The 14,929-nt window shown below is 37.9% G+C and overlaps 1 protein-coding gene across 2 annotated transcripts in view; it reads left to right on the top strand.

The window, feature by feature from the left end:
• The window catches only part of Pde4b (phosphodiesterase 4B), a 604,839-nt gene that overhangs the window by 161,938 nt on the left and 427,972 nt on the right, over window positions 1-14,929 (top strand). The window contains exon 1 of one of the 2 annotated variants that reach the window (XM_076934602.1): window positions 8,096-8,828. The exons of the other annotated variant lie outside the window; for it this stretch is intronic. Within the exon in view, the coding sequence (XP_076790717.1) occupies window positions 8,593-8,828 (236 nt within the window). The 5' untranslated portion in view covers window positions 8,096-8,592. Of the gene's footprint in view, window positions 1-8,095; window positions 8,829-14,929 lie in introns of those variants that run through there. 2 annotated transcript variants of the gene reach the window in all.

The raw sequence follows: 14,929 nt of genomic DNA, 5'->3' as shown, positions 1-14,929 counted from the left end.
TTCATAATTGCTTCAAACTAAAAACAGCCCAAATACCTTTCATAGACAAAGAGTAAAGTATGGGGCATTGAGGCAATGGAAACCTATTAGGAAGTAAAAATGAAGAGACTATTAATAAATCTTGGCTCCATTTCGAAGACTCTATGCCAAGCATGGGAAGTTGGTCTCAAGGGTTGAATATGATTCTATTTGTATAACTCTGCTGAAAAGATAAAAGATAGATACCAGATCAGAGATGCCAGGGATTGGAGGTGTGTTGGAAATGTGATCATAAAGCTGCAGGACGAAGCAGCTGATGAGTATAATAGACCATTTTAGGTCCTGACTGGAGCATCCACCAATGCAGAATATCCTGGAATCTTTGCAGTATGGCTCAGCATGCTCATCTATAAAAGGTTCAAAGCCTTTCATTTTTATATCTGTTAATACACTTTTATAATTTGGAATTACTTCTAAATTCTAAAGCCAAGTTTCCATTTCCTTTATTATCAAGTAGGAGACATCATTGTTGCAGATTTTAGAAAATTTTCAACATGGGCAAGCTTACAATGAACAGTTTTAGTGATTAAGCTTATCTTGACATTAAGTGAGGCTGTTTCAGTGTTACTCCCTATTGTTTACTCTTCTGTTTTTGTTTCTGGTGCTGGGGATTAAATGCTGGGCCTTATATATTCTAAGCAATTCCTCTGTGGTTGAGCTAAAACCACAGGTCTTAAATCCCCATTTATTAATCATTTTTTTGATATATATTCTTTTATTTTTTTTAAAGTTCACCAAACCTTGATCAGGAAAATATTGTTTTGTGAAATAGCTTGAAAACTTAAACACATGTCCCTTTAAGTGCTATCCTTCTCTTAAGAGAAATACAGTGGGTTTGATGCTACTGTGTTTCCATCTGTGCCTGGCTCTTATGCTGATCTCTGTGGTATCACTGCAAGATGGACTCTTAGAGGTAATTATTATACCTAACCTCTTTAACTATAAAGACATTGAGGCTGTAGTTCTTTTTCTTACCTCATCACAGATTATGGATGACAGGATAGAGCATAAGCAAAAGCTAAAAGCTAATTTTTGAGAAAAAGGCCTTCCCAAGTATACCTTTGAGTCCCCAGCACTGACGTGAGATCACTTTTACAGGCTGTTTGTTGGAAGGTTGGAATAATCTTTGGGAACTGAAGTACCTTCTCTTCATGCAGCTCTCAAATACCTACCCAGCAGACATGTTCTCTTATTGCAGTTTGGGTATCTGACTCATCACTGCTAATGTAACTTGATGATGCAGTGACTTAGGAAACAAAGAACACTTCCTCAGTATTTTTCTTCTATGTTATCTACCACTACAGAAAGCACCTATTGCAAAAGGTGCCTAACTCTGTCACCCCAGAAAGCATGGTACAGAGAGCATTTGCCAAGTCTGTACCACCAGGTCCCACCCAACCAGCCGAGGGTACAGCACATTGGGATTATTCCTTTACACTGAAGTGGGAATGTGAATAACAATAGCTTAAAAATATATAGCAACTGTCTAGGAAGAACTGTAGATACCAAAAGACAAAAATCCTACAGGCAAGAGAAATATGTGGGTAATATAGTAATAACTCCCTCAGTATTGCTCATAAATTCTGACTCTACTTTTACTATATTAAGAATTTTCTAACCTTCAGTAACAAAAAAGGCAACTAAAGGGATTCCTAGGAATAACTGGTTATTGCCAAAATCATATTTTAAACAATCCATCAATTGTTTAACCACTATCTAAGGAGATGAAGCAAAGCCAACCAGATGCCATATGAGTAGATCTGGTGTGTATCTCTGAGAGAAGTATCACATGAGGAAGGACACAAGACCACTTGCTCACAGTTTAAGTAAAGTAGACTTATAAAAAAGAAAGTATAAGTTTTATAAGTCAGATATAAGAGTTTTAGAAAATGAAGGAGACAAAGTTTGTGATGTGGTCTCTGGCAGGTTACCCACAATCTACTAGACAGTCCTACACCCATGGTATATGAATGGCACAAATTGGACTTGGTGGCTATGAAACAAAAAGAAAGAACAAGAAGTCAGGAGGCATGATGAGTGGGCTTAGAAATAGTTGGGGGGGTGAATAAATATGATAAAATTCATTATTATTATAAGAAATTCTCAATGGATTAATAAAAATTCACATTTTTAAACAATAAAAAATCATTAAAATGGTAAAACATGAACTCTTTCAAATTTAAGAGCAATAGAGTCTCCCATTTTTGGTTTGACTGCTCCTCTCTCATTTTACTCTGCACTGGAAAGATAAATCATTTCCTCAGTCAATTAGTATTTAGGAAATACTTGCCATGTGGTAGGCATTCTTCCCAGAGTGGGATTATAGGGATGGAAAAAATAAAGCAATTTCCTTCAAAAAATTAAAGTCTAGGAAGATTAGCAGGCAAATAGTATATTACATACTGACAAAGAGAAGGAAGCAGAGTATTGTAGTCATTGCTGTGTCAACAAGCCAACTAAGAAGTCTTTAGTCATATGCTATGTGGATAGGCACTGGGAGGAAAGGAAGCAAACCATGTAGATATGTCTGTGAAAGGGAAGCTTGTTTGCCATGTATAATGAACAAGGAAACCAAGTTTCTGGAGCAGAATGGGGCCAGAGGGCAGAATCCAGAGATGCGGCCCGAGAGGAACTGCAGACAACAGAGCAGAGGTATATTGGGCCCTTTAGGCTTCTGTCGTTTTCCTTCTTTGTTGTGAGAAGCTATTGGAGGATGTTGAGTGGGCAGTTGCTTTTTAATAATACATCTCCAGGAATTATATAATTGTCCCAGTATCTGTGATGCAACCTCCCATCTTGCTCCTTAGGATGCAGGTTGCACAGGTGAAAACCGATCTTTCTGAACATCACTTCACTAATGATGAGTAATTAAATATGAGCCTATGGATAAAAAACAAAGCTTTAATATTATCTTATGATCACTATGGTCACTTCAGAGTTAAGACATTTAGTACTTGAGAAGATAAAATTTCGGTAACATGACCAGACCCACTCTGGGAACAAGCATTCCAGCTTCTATTCTTTAAGCTGTATTCATACCAGTCTCTTCAGGAGCACTGAAACAGTATAATAGAGTATTGCAATAAGAGTATGAAGACCTAGGTTTACTTACTTGACCATTCCTTAATTATACAATTTTTGTTTTCATTCTCTCATTTGAAAATGGTCAAAGTAATATATGTTCAGTGAACAGATATTATCTACTATCTATTGAACATTCTAGAAATGCAGAATAATAATCCTCAGAATGGTATTTGAACTCAGTACATTAAGGCTGTATCTTGTTTGGTACTGAATACCAAGCTTAGGGCCGTGAGCATGCAAAACAAGGTCTTTACCCTGTGAGCTATACCTCCAGTGCCTGTAAGTTTTACCTCCCCCCCCCACTTATACTTCATTTAGAAAAGTTTATAATATAACATGATGAAACTAAATTCCAGAGACAATGGATGCCAATAGTTTTGATGTCCTCAGTTTATCATGAAAGAAAGGCATGAAACTGTTCATTTGATAAAATGTACCAGCACTTGAGTGGAAAGGGATACATCCTGAGGTGCCATTCCAGTGGCATTTTCTTTATACGTATCAGTTAATTGTACTATCCTGAGATGAATAGAAACCTTTTTTATATTCTGTCCTGCAGTATGTTTCTTTTGATCATGTTAGAATGATTCTCTAGATCCATTTCTTAGCATTGAAACTGTAATTTGTATCAATACTGTTGCATAAAAGCAACCTCACTGTTTGTTAGTTGGAAGTGGCTATAGCCCTTTGTTGGCACATTTCCTTCTCATTACCTCACCTTGGAATGAAGAAAAGATATTGATGTTTTCTTCTGTTACTCAGATGGTGTATTGTTTTGGCAAGAAGGAGCTAGATAGTAAAATAGAGAAAGACTTAATTAAGAATTTGACTGTTAATATTGTTAGCTTTAACAATATTAAATAAATAAATCTTAAATAAAAATCTTGTGAATATATTCTTTTATCCTACATCTTCAGTTTTCTATTCATAGTAAATTATAGTGCTGTTATTTTGAATTCAGTGTTGTACTAAGACAAGGATACAGGAAGTTCAGTTTTATGTCTTTAAAATTCTTTAGTTTTACAAAGATCAGCTGAAAATGATACTCAGAAAAATTTTATCCAATGGCACCTTTGGAAGTTCAAATTTTACACTAATATTAATAGAAAAGACTATTTTATATAAAATAATGCTATTAAAAAGGTGATGGGTAAATACCACATGTGTTCTTTTTTGATTGGGTTACCTCACTCAGGATGATATTTTCTAGTTCCATCCATTTACCTAAGAATTTCTTGAATTCATTATTTTTATTTTTAATAGCTGAGTAATACTCCATTCTGTAAATGTACCACATTTTTTTTTTTATTCATTACTCTGTTGAAGGGCATCTGGGTTCTTTCCAGCTTCTGGCCATTATAAATAAGGCTTCTATGAACATAGTGGAGTATATGTCCTTGTTATTTACTCACTGATAAGCGAATATTAGCCCAAAAGCTTGAAATAGCCAAGATTCAACTCACAGACCACATGAAACTTATGAAGAAGGAAGACCAAGTGTGGATGCCTCTGTCCTACTTAGGAGTAATAAAATACTCAAGGGAGCAAATATGGAGACAAAGTGTGGGACAGAAACTGAAGGAGGAGCCATCTGGAGACCATTCCACCTGGGTATCCATCCCATGTGCAGTCACCAAAGGTAGATGCTGATGTGGATGTCAGGAAGTGCATGCTGACAATAGCCTGATATAGCTGTCTCCTTAGAGGTCTGCCAGACACTGACATATTCAGAGACAGATGCTCACAGCTAACCATTGAACTGATCATGGGGTTCCCAATGGAGGAGTTAGAGAGAAGACTGAAGGAGCTGAAAGGGTAGCGGCCCCATGAGAAGAGCAACAATACCAACCAACCAAGACTCCCAGAATCGAAAACACCAGCCTGGGAGCACATAGGGAGGGACCCATGGCTCCAGCTGTATATGTAGGGGAGGATGGCCTTGTCAGTAGGAGAGGAGATCCTTGGTCCCATGAAGGCTAAACACCGAGTGGGAGGTAATTCGAGGGTGGAGAGGTGGGAATGGGGGGGTAGGTGGGGGGGCACATCCTTATAGAAGCAGGAGGAGGGGGATGGGATAGGAGGTTCCTGGGTGGTGGGGGGAATGGGGTAAGGGGATAAAATCTGAAATGTAAATATAATATCCAATAAAAAAAGGTGGTTGGTTTTAAAAGCATTTCCATGTTAATGTTTGTATTATAAACATCATTTTATTGGTAATAAATAATTGATCTTTCTTTACAGCTTAGAAAAACCTAAAATGTTACTAATATATCCCCAATATTTATAAGAAATAGTTGTCTGTTACTAAGTAATTTTATTTTTTACTCTATTTCTCTGAGAGGATGGTGATACCAGAGATTTATTTATCTAATACTGAGATATACTAAAGATGGAATTTTCAAGAATTCACAAGGCCATATATTTATAAACTGATGAATTGGGATTACTCATTTCTCCTTTTGAGGTGCCAAAGCCTAAGAATTACATGGAGACAAGAATGTTTCCTTTCTGTTCATTAGATGTTTCTTAAGCACAGGACACCAGTGTTTGAATCTTTAACACTCCCCACAAGGCTTGGTTCCCAGTTTGTGGTGCTCCTGGGGGAACTGAGGTGCAAGGGAAGAAAACTAAACCACTGGGAATATGGCCTCAAGACCCCAGCTCCTCCTTTCTCTCTATTTATTTATAAACACTATAAGTATATAAAACTCAGGCTTTCAAACAGTCTGATTATCTTTTAAATTTTTCATTCTAGTTAATCTTCCTGGTGACCCTGGTTTCTTCCAGGAGTAGGTAGGGTTAGCAGGTTGTATAGCTTTGAGACTGTTGACAGACTGAAGATAGGTATGGGGAATGCCACCAGGAGGTAACACAAGCAGCATTTTCCGGTCAGAACCTCAATTTACATGTAGCCATATTAGGACTACAAAATTCCTAAAATTCTTATTTATCTTTTCAGCTTTGAAAATTAACTATGAGAAATAGCTTTAATGAGTCCCACTTGCTATTTTATTTTTGCTAATAGGTCACTGTGAATCATGATAGAATCATGTAATCTCAGGTCCCAGTTTTAAATAATAGTATTTTGGGTAAAAGACTTGCTGCAGAATTCAGCAAATAGAAGGTAGCAATAACCACATTTTCTCTGTTACCAACATTCTGTCCTCTCAAGATACTCAAAATACTTTCAGATCCCAAGAAGCTACACTAAGGCCTACCTTGACAAAAGCACACTTTATGATGAAACTCAGAAAACCTGTGTGGGAGATTTAGTGATGACATCAGTCACCAGGATGGATTTGTCTGAGTCCCTTCGGTCCCCCTTGTTTGAGGAATCATTTGCTAAACAAGGATCGTTCAGTACCATCTAAAATTCCATGATTGCACATTTGTTCACAATGCACTTTAGTTGTTTAGAATTTGATGAGTTTTCTGAAGCAGTGCTTAGAAATCAGTAGTTTAAACTCCAGTCACTTCCCCAAGGCTTACAGAGGGTTCCCTTGCTCCTACACAGAGGTGATGGATGCTCGGCTGTTATTTAGCCCTCTAACCTGTAGCACATTTGTAGTGTATGTCATATTGAGGGATTTTATAGCGCTGGAAAACCTTACACATTAGTGTAAAAGTGAATGTCTAGTTTTCACTGAAGTTCTACTGTGCATCTTTCCTTTTTTTTTTTTTTTTTTTTTTTTTTTTTAATATTGCTGATTAATCCTAGCATGCTTTGTCTCATTTATTTGAGATCAATCTGGCTCCAGTGACCATCATTGTGAATACATATTGTACAACATTCAATGAACATACAATGATCCTCTTTATACTTCAGTGTGTCTTTAAATATATAGAAGCTGTGCTCCCATGCCCAACAACAGAAAGAGAGAGAGAGAGAGAGAGAGAGAGAGAGAGAGAGAGAGAGAGAGAGAGAGAGAAAAGGAAAGAAGGGAGGGAGGGAGGGAGGGAGGGAGGGAGGGAGGGAGGGAAGAAGGGAGGGAGAGAAGAAGGGAGGGAGGGAGGGAGGGAGGGAGAGAAGAAAAGAGGGAGGGAGGGAGGGAGGGAGAGAAGAAGAGAGGGAGGGAGAGAAGAAGGGAGGGAGAGAAGAAGGGAGGGAGGGAGGGAGGGAGGGAGGGAGGGAGGGAGGGAGGGAGGGAAGAAGGGAGGGAGGGAGGGAGGGAAGAAGGGAGGGAGGGAGGGAGGGAGAGAAGAAGAGAGGGAGGGAAGGAGGTAGGTAGGTAGGGAGGGAGGGAGGGAGGGAGCGAGGGAGGGAGGGAGGGAAGAAAAGCCAGTCCAAGCCAGGTTGAAGACCTGCCCTGACTACATGGCTCCTCACAAGCAATGTAGAAACTCACTCTCTGATGCACATGGCACAAACATACATACCTCGAGCACCTTTCTGCACACACACAAACACATGCACAGTACCTAGCTTGGGGTACATGTTTTACCTGGCTGTTACTTCCTTTTCAGATTAGGGGTGCTTTGACCATCAGAAGAGGCTTTGCATTCAGTATTGAGTGGCTTCTGTGGGCAGATTGCAAACAATGAGCGTAAAGAGAACAATGAGAGTAATGTTTATTGGAATAAAAATTAGGTTTTAAATTCCTTGGGGGAATGAACCAATGCCAATGTTTTTCTGTTCGGTGACATTTTTTTTTTTTTTTTTTTTTAACTGATGCTGTTTGGGATCTTCTGAAGAAGAAAGGGGTGGGGGGAACTTCAGCAATTCAGCTCTTTGATTCCTAAATGGAATCTGAAAAGCTGTTTTATTGAGGCTTTTGGCAGTCCCTGACTTAATCAGTTTTGACTGTGACAGAGACAGTAGCCTCACACATTTAGTGCAAATCCGAGCAGTGGAGGGTATTTTTCGGGGGTAGGGGGAGACAGCCCAGTTGTTTAAAGAATCCTGGGCCAATAGCATTTGATAGGCGGAGTTACGGCTCTATGCATTGCTGAGCAAGATAATTCTGAATGAAGACTTTAAAAGCACGTGCTGGATGTCCGGACTCTGGTTCCGCCCTTTGTGCAGACAAAAGTAACTGGGTGGCCAGGCTGTTCGAGTTAATGCAGCTTGTTTGATAAGATTTTCTTAAGGAAAAAAAAATACATGTAAAGGATTTATCAAAAGCCCTCATGAATATTTCATGAGTTGATATATTCAGCTGAATGGATTCAGTGAGTCTCAGTGTGTAACTTGCAGACAAACCCCATCCACAAGGAGGCTGGTGACAGAGGAAGCACTTTGGCGCATTTTCAGAGGCAAAGGCAGGCTGATAAAGCTCCTTGTGACAGGCTGACTTGCCAGTCTCCCAGTATGCAGCTCTTGCTCTGAAGTGCTCCAGGATTGGAACTAGAGCTTTCCAAATTACCCTGGGAAGAGTGTGCGGACCCAGCAGCTTTTTAACCTGCGGCAGTGCTTTTGCTATGTTCAAGATTGTTGTTTTGGATGGTGAAAGCTAGCGCTCCATACGAGACATGACAGCCAAAAATTCTCCCAAAGAACTTACTGCTTCTGAATCTGAGGTTTGCATAAAGACTTTCAAGGAGCAGATGCGCTTGGAACTTGAGCTTCCAAAGCTACCAGGAAACAGACCTACATCTCCCAAAATTTCTCCACGCAGTTCACCAAGGAATTCACCATGCTTTTTCAGAAAGTTGCTGGTGAATAAGAGCATCCGACAGCGGCGTCGTTTCACTGTGGCTCATACATGGTAAGAGGGGACTTAAAGGCACCCCCGGTGCTCGGCAGATTCTTGGGTTCTCAGTAGTGATTTAGAAAGGTTGAAAATGGAATGTCTGAGTTTTGTTCTGAATGCATAGCACAAGTCTGAGTTGAAAGGATACAGTAGGTCAGCTAAGAATACACAAATGTACAGTGTGCTTAAGTATCTTTGTGCTACCTGCTGTTTCCAGATAAAATAAGCTTCTGACTGTGGAGACTCTTCGAAATGACTGCTTATAAAAATGTATTTTAGAAAATAGGGAATTGAAGGAGTTTTTAAAAGTAAGATTTTTGTTTCATCTCTGTTCTGTAATAGATTATTTTTAGCAGTGTATTTTTTTTTTTTTTTTTGGTACAAGAATAAGTATTTTCATCTCAATTCTTGTCTATTTCTTAAGACAACTTATAAAAGCCTAACTAAATGTGTTGTATTATCATGACTGTGGGGCATAAGCTGGAGTGAGCTTTATTTTATCCTTACTTTTATTTTACACTACTCAGGGGGTAGGGAAACTAAGTTCTCACTTACAAAGTTGCACTGACGATCTGTTGTATTTATGATTTCAAATTGCTTAAGTTACTTTAAAATTATGTATATTTTAGGTATGCTAAGTGTAAGCGTTTAGTCACTCTGTGGAAACTAAATTGAACTCCCCACCTCTGGCGTATATTTTATACGGACTGTAAAAACACTAGGCTGGCCTCCTTAAGGCAGTGCAGTGAAGAAGCACAAGGAAAGAACCCTGACATTACCTTACTTTGACCTGAAAAACCTGGGCCACCTCAGGTTTCTTTGAAGCGATGTATCTTTCAGATTAAGATAACCTTCCAAATTGGTATTTGTGCCTCAGTCTTATTTAATAGAGAGAGTGGCAATCAAAGCAGGAAGTGTGTTGTTTTTTTTTTTTTTTTTTAAGGTAATCCCCACAGCGATTTTGTGCCTACCTGCTAGAGTGCCAGCTAACATAATCAACCAAGGCTTCTGAATATTTGAAAATTAATATGCACTGTGTTGTTTCCTCCTCACCAGCAAAATGTGCTCCGTGCTCGCTGTGTGCACAATGTGTTGATTAATCTTAGTTACCCATAGAAAGACGTGGCCCACTTTGATGAATAGCCAATGTTCTGCCAACATATACTTCACATAGTTAAAGATGATCTATGTATTCCTGCTTCTGACTGTGGTATGGCATTCTTTCTTGGAGAATTCTTTGGTCATTTTGATAAGTCACATGCTGTATTTCATCATGCTCTGTTGCTTGTAGAACACATGTGACTGTTTTCAAAACCTACCAATGGCGATAGCATTTGTAGAAAGAGGCTGTTCATGTAAAAATATGTGCTAATTTGGAGAAGTCCTGTCTCTCATTCTTTGCCTCTCCTCCAACACATGTGACTTCATATATAATCTGCTGAGTGGTATAACTAAGTCCAGGAAGATAAGATAAGTACTTGTATAGTTCTCATTAAAGGAACATATGTAGGGAAATATTTATTTAATGAATAAATGCTTATGTCTTACTAATTGAAGGACTATTAAATCATTATATTGATATGAAGAACCTTTAATTTTAGGTGTATAATTTTCAAAGACTGGAGAATCTTCTTAAAATTCTGATATTTTCATTAACGTAGAATTTTTGGTTCTTTATAATAATGTGACCTTTCTTCTTCTTAGAATAGATTCCTAATGTGATAGAAGCACAGAGCTATAAATACTAGTGGTTTTTTCTTTTCAAAAGAATGAAGTTTTAGAATGATTAAAGAGCCAGTTTTACTCATGCATTACACAAATTTTCTTGCAAGTTGCAAAAAGAACAATTTAATGATATGTGAGGTTACTTATGCTAATAAAATGCTCTTTTAGATGAGTTAAAACAAAAGTTCCCACAATGGCCAAAAAAAGAAACAAGACATTGGCATAATGTAATTCCATACAGGCATAAAGAATTCATTAATCATCGGACTTGTAAAACATCTTTAGGTATGGCTCTGTTCACCTTTTCCTTCCAGTTCACATTCCCTCCTTTTATGGTTTTTAGTAAAGTTGATTCTCACCTTGTTAGCAGCTCCTGATTAAATCCCCATTGATGCCTCTTTTTGTTATTGTATCTGTTGTAATATGCTTAGCATTTTCCAAGTTTATTGTCATGAAATTGGCAAGGAAAATTCCTTTTTGGAAAATAGATATGCCTCTTATGTATATGAATGATTTCCCCCCCAAATCTCAAGAGCCTAGTGCTGTTGCATTTTCTTATCATATGAGGAAGCTCAGCAGGCCCACCTTAGTTTTGCCTCTTTGTCGTGGTGAAATGTAACTAGCCTTTCCTGATTGGTGATTGGCATCTTCTAGACCATGCACTTAAGTTAGAAATCCTAAGATACATACTCAGAAGTCCCTAAAAACATGTTATTACTTTATGGCAGACAGTAGGCTTCTTTCAAGAGGACTGGATTGTTTGGATTCCTGCAACAAAATTAATTTTTACGAGAAAGCTAAGCAATGCAGAGGGTCCCATTCACATCTGAACCTTTAGAACATTTGTCTTTGTTTAGTTATTTGTAGATTTCATACTTTGATGGAATGGACATGCAGCTCTGGCTTCGGAGACCTGAGTCATGAGGTTGGGCTTAACAATAGATTTACCAAATGCACATTTGTATAGTTCTGACTCTGGAATTATTTTAGAAATAGCTAAAGAAAAGTAGAGATTCAGTGTGTTGTCATTGTTAATCATCATGTTTACACAAACGCAAATCTGGAAGAAATTTGAATAATTATCTTACTGCTCCCTCTTACCCTTGGGCAGAACCACATTGCTCCATCTTTGACATATGGGCATCTGGCCTACTTTGAAAACTGAGGAGAAGAAATTCCAATAATGCCACTTAGTATACAGCACTTTGCCATTTCATATTTACAGATATTGGAAGAAGCATTCTTGTTTCCCCCTCACTGGCTACTTAGAAAAGTTTGCAAAGAATGGGCCTGAGTGGGAGGATTATCAAGAGGTTCTTGGTTTTGTTTTTACTTATTCAATATACATAAGTTAACATATATAGATTACTATGTAGAAAAGAAAAATAATTCAGGTTCAACCTATATTTCTCCTATTCAACTATATCTTAAGTTCTTTACTATAATGTTCATATATTTTCTTAAGTTCATTATTTGCATTCTTTAGGGTCCACATGTTATGCATATAAAAGACTTAATTCTCTCTCTTCTTCTAAGTAATTCTATTTCATTATTCATTGTTTGACTCTGATCCACACTCCAAAATTCCAGTTCTTTGAGTTATAATTCCCCAAGTGGATAGCAATGTTATTACTAAATGAGGTGGTGGTGTGTGGTGTGGTGTGTGTGTGTGTGTGTGTTTGTGTGTGTGTGTGTGTGTGTGTATAAGTTTTACGGACTAGTCAGCCTTGCTGGGTACAGAATGTGACAGTATCATTCTCAGGGTAGTATATTATTTATCCTTGACCTCAAATACAAGGTGACAGTTTCTGAAACACAATGTTCCTGTATAAAGTATTTGACTATAAAATCTGTTCACTTTTGCCTGCCACTTGCAGCAAGTTGTCTAACATTTTTTACCATCTCTTTCGGGTTGGAGCCGTTCCTCAGTCATCAGTTCTGTTTCAGGAACTGTGCTGGTACTGGTTTCTGATAAATCCCGGCTACTTCCTAAAACACTGCCTTCTAGAATAGGAAATGTACCAATGGGAACCATCACCTATCTGTCCATGCTTATAAGCAAAAGCAACATGCTTTTAGTTATTGATTATTAAGGGAGAAAACTTGTATTCCTCTTCTCCCAATTTAGTTTTCCATTATTGAAAGATAGATTTTTTTGTTGTCTTAGTTAAGGTTTTTATCATTGTGACTAACAGCATGACTCCAAAATATCATGTTCACACCATCTCAAATCTGGAAGTAATCTAAATTATCTTATTATTCAATAATGAATTTACTTACTCTTTCAACTCTTGGAACACACACAATCACTTAGAGAAATGAAGGCAGGAACCTGAAGGTAGGAGCTAATACCATCAAGAAGTACTGCCTACTGGCTTGCTCCGCATGGCTTATATAGTCCGTTTTCTTTTACAACTCAGGACTACTTGCCCAGGAGTGATACAACCCACAATGGGCTGGGACCTCCCACTTCTATCATTAACCAAGGAAATACCCCACCGGCTTGCCCATGGGCTAGTATAGTGGGGATATTTCATCAACTAAAGTTCTTTCTTTCCAATAGGATCTGTCAAGTTGCCCAAACAATAGCTAGAACACTTATTTTAACCAATGTTTATGAAATGTGTAATTCATGTCTAATACATAAGTATAAAAGTAATCAAAGCCAAGGTTTATACTTTAATGATAAAGCTGGAACAAATGGAGATTAAAAGAGAAACATATTTATACATGTATAATAAGATATAATATGTGCCTGGGCTTTTCTAACATCCTTTCTGTAGACTACTTTCTCAAATTCATCCACTGAATCTGTGTAGAGTGTTTTATTCAATTTGGTTGTTTCCTAGTAATATTGAAAACATTTGAGAGATGTCTAATTTTGAATACATTTGTTGATTGAAGAGAAATAGTCAACACGTGCCCTAATGTGGGTATTAGAAGACACAAACTTAGAAGAAATTTTTACCTTTAAAATATGTAAGTAGCTGGAAGATGAACATATTAATCAATAGTCAGTGGAGTATGAAAAATACTACCGAAGTGTACTGCTCATTGCCATGGGAATCAGTAGAACTCGTGCTGTGTGTTAGAGTTAATGTACAGAAGAGATGCCATTAAAGAGGGATCTTGAGGGTGAATAGGCATTTTTCTGGCAAAGAATAAGCAGAAAGAGCCTTTTATCGGGCCAAGAAAACAATAGTAAGGAAACAAATAGTGAAGTACTTGTATATGAGGGAGCACAGTAAAGAAACTGTTGACTAGACCATGCCATGATATCATTAAGGTTTTTATTGTACATGGGAGAGAGAAAATATCCAGGGACACCTAGAAGGGCCCAGAAAGAAGGAAAGAGAAACAGACTGGACATGGTCAGGGCTATCTGTGAGAGAAGGGAGAACAGCAAGAAATGAGAGAGGGGGGAAGGGGAGGGAGAAAATAGAAAGAATAGTAGGAATAGCAGGGGCTGGGGGGCTTGCTGTTGTATAAAGTACAAAGTGGGTATCTAGGAGGAGAGAATCTTGGGGAAAAGAGGTGGGTCAGAGGAAAGGCACTGAAATGTATAACCTGTACTCGGGAATAGGGCCTGAGGGAGCCTGAAGGCTGGCATGAGCTTTGATGTGCAACTACAGGTATATGTCAGTGGGGCCATATGCCCTGTATGTCAGAGCTAAGGGATATGACTTCTTTCAACAGATGGGAACCAGTTTCACAAGTTCCTGAAGAATTCTGGCTTTTATCTAATCACCATAAATCCTCCTATTCCATGTTGATCTGGGCCTAAACTCAATTTTGGATTGAGTCAGTGAGCCTGCCCTTTTGATACAGAGTGAGGTACGTTTTGGACCTGACAGTACTGTTCTAATTCAGGATTTTTGAACATGTTTGACATTGTTCTAAATATATTTAACTCCATAATAAATTTATGAGTTATGCAGAGAGGCTAAGTACTTCTTGTCTGAAGTGTTTGAGCTGAAAATGCTTCAGATTTTAAAGAATTGAAATATTTACATGTAAGTAAGGAAATATCTTGATGGTGAACTCAAGTCTAAGCACAAAATTCATTTCTCTTCTGTGTGTATTATGCACATAACATGAATGTTAATATATGTATGTACACATAATTATTAATTTTGTATATCAAACAAAGTTACATAGTGTGAAATTTTTTGTTTGCTTGCTTCTGGCGGCATACCTGTGCCTATGTGTTCCTGGAGAGTTTAAGTTTTTTGACCAGTTTGGATTTTAGAATTTTGGATTAAGAAAGCTTAACTTGTATTATATATTTTTTTTTTCTTTTCTTTTCTTTTTGGTCAAAGAATAAGGGCTAGAGTAGAAATCATTAGTCTAAAGTTACACAGCATGCAAGTAGATGTGTTGTGAACAGACTT

The sequence above is a fragment of the Arvicanthis niloticus genome, chromosome 5, assembly GCF_011762505.2.
Source record: "Arvicanthis niloticus isolate mArvNil1 chromosome 5, mArvNil1.pat.X, whole genome shotgun sequence".
Lineage (NCBI taxonomy): Eukaryota > Metazoa > Chordata > Mammalia > Rodentia > Muridae > Arvicanthis > Arvicanthis niloticus.
Note: the sequence above shows the minus strand (reverse complement) of the source record. Positions and strands in the feature narration are given on the sequence as shown.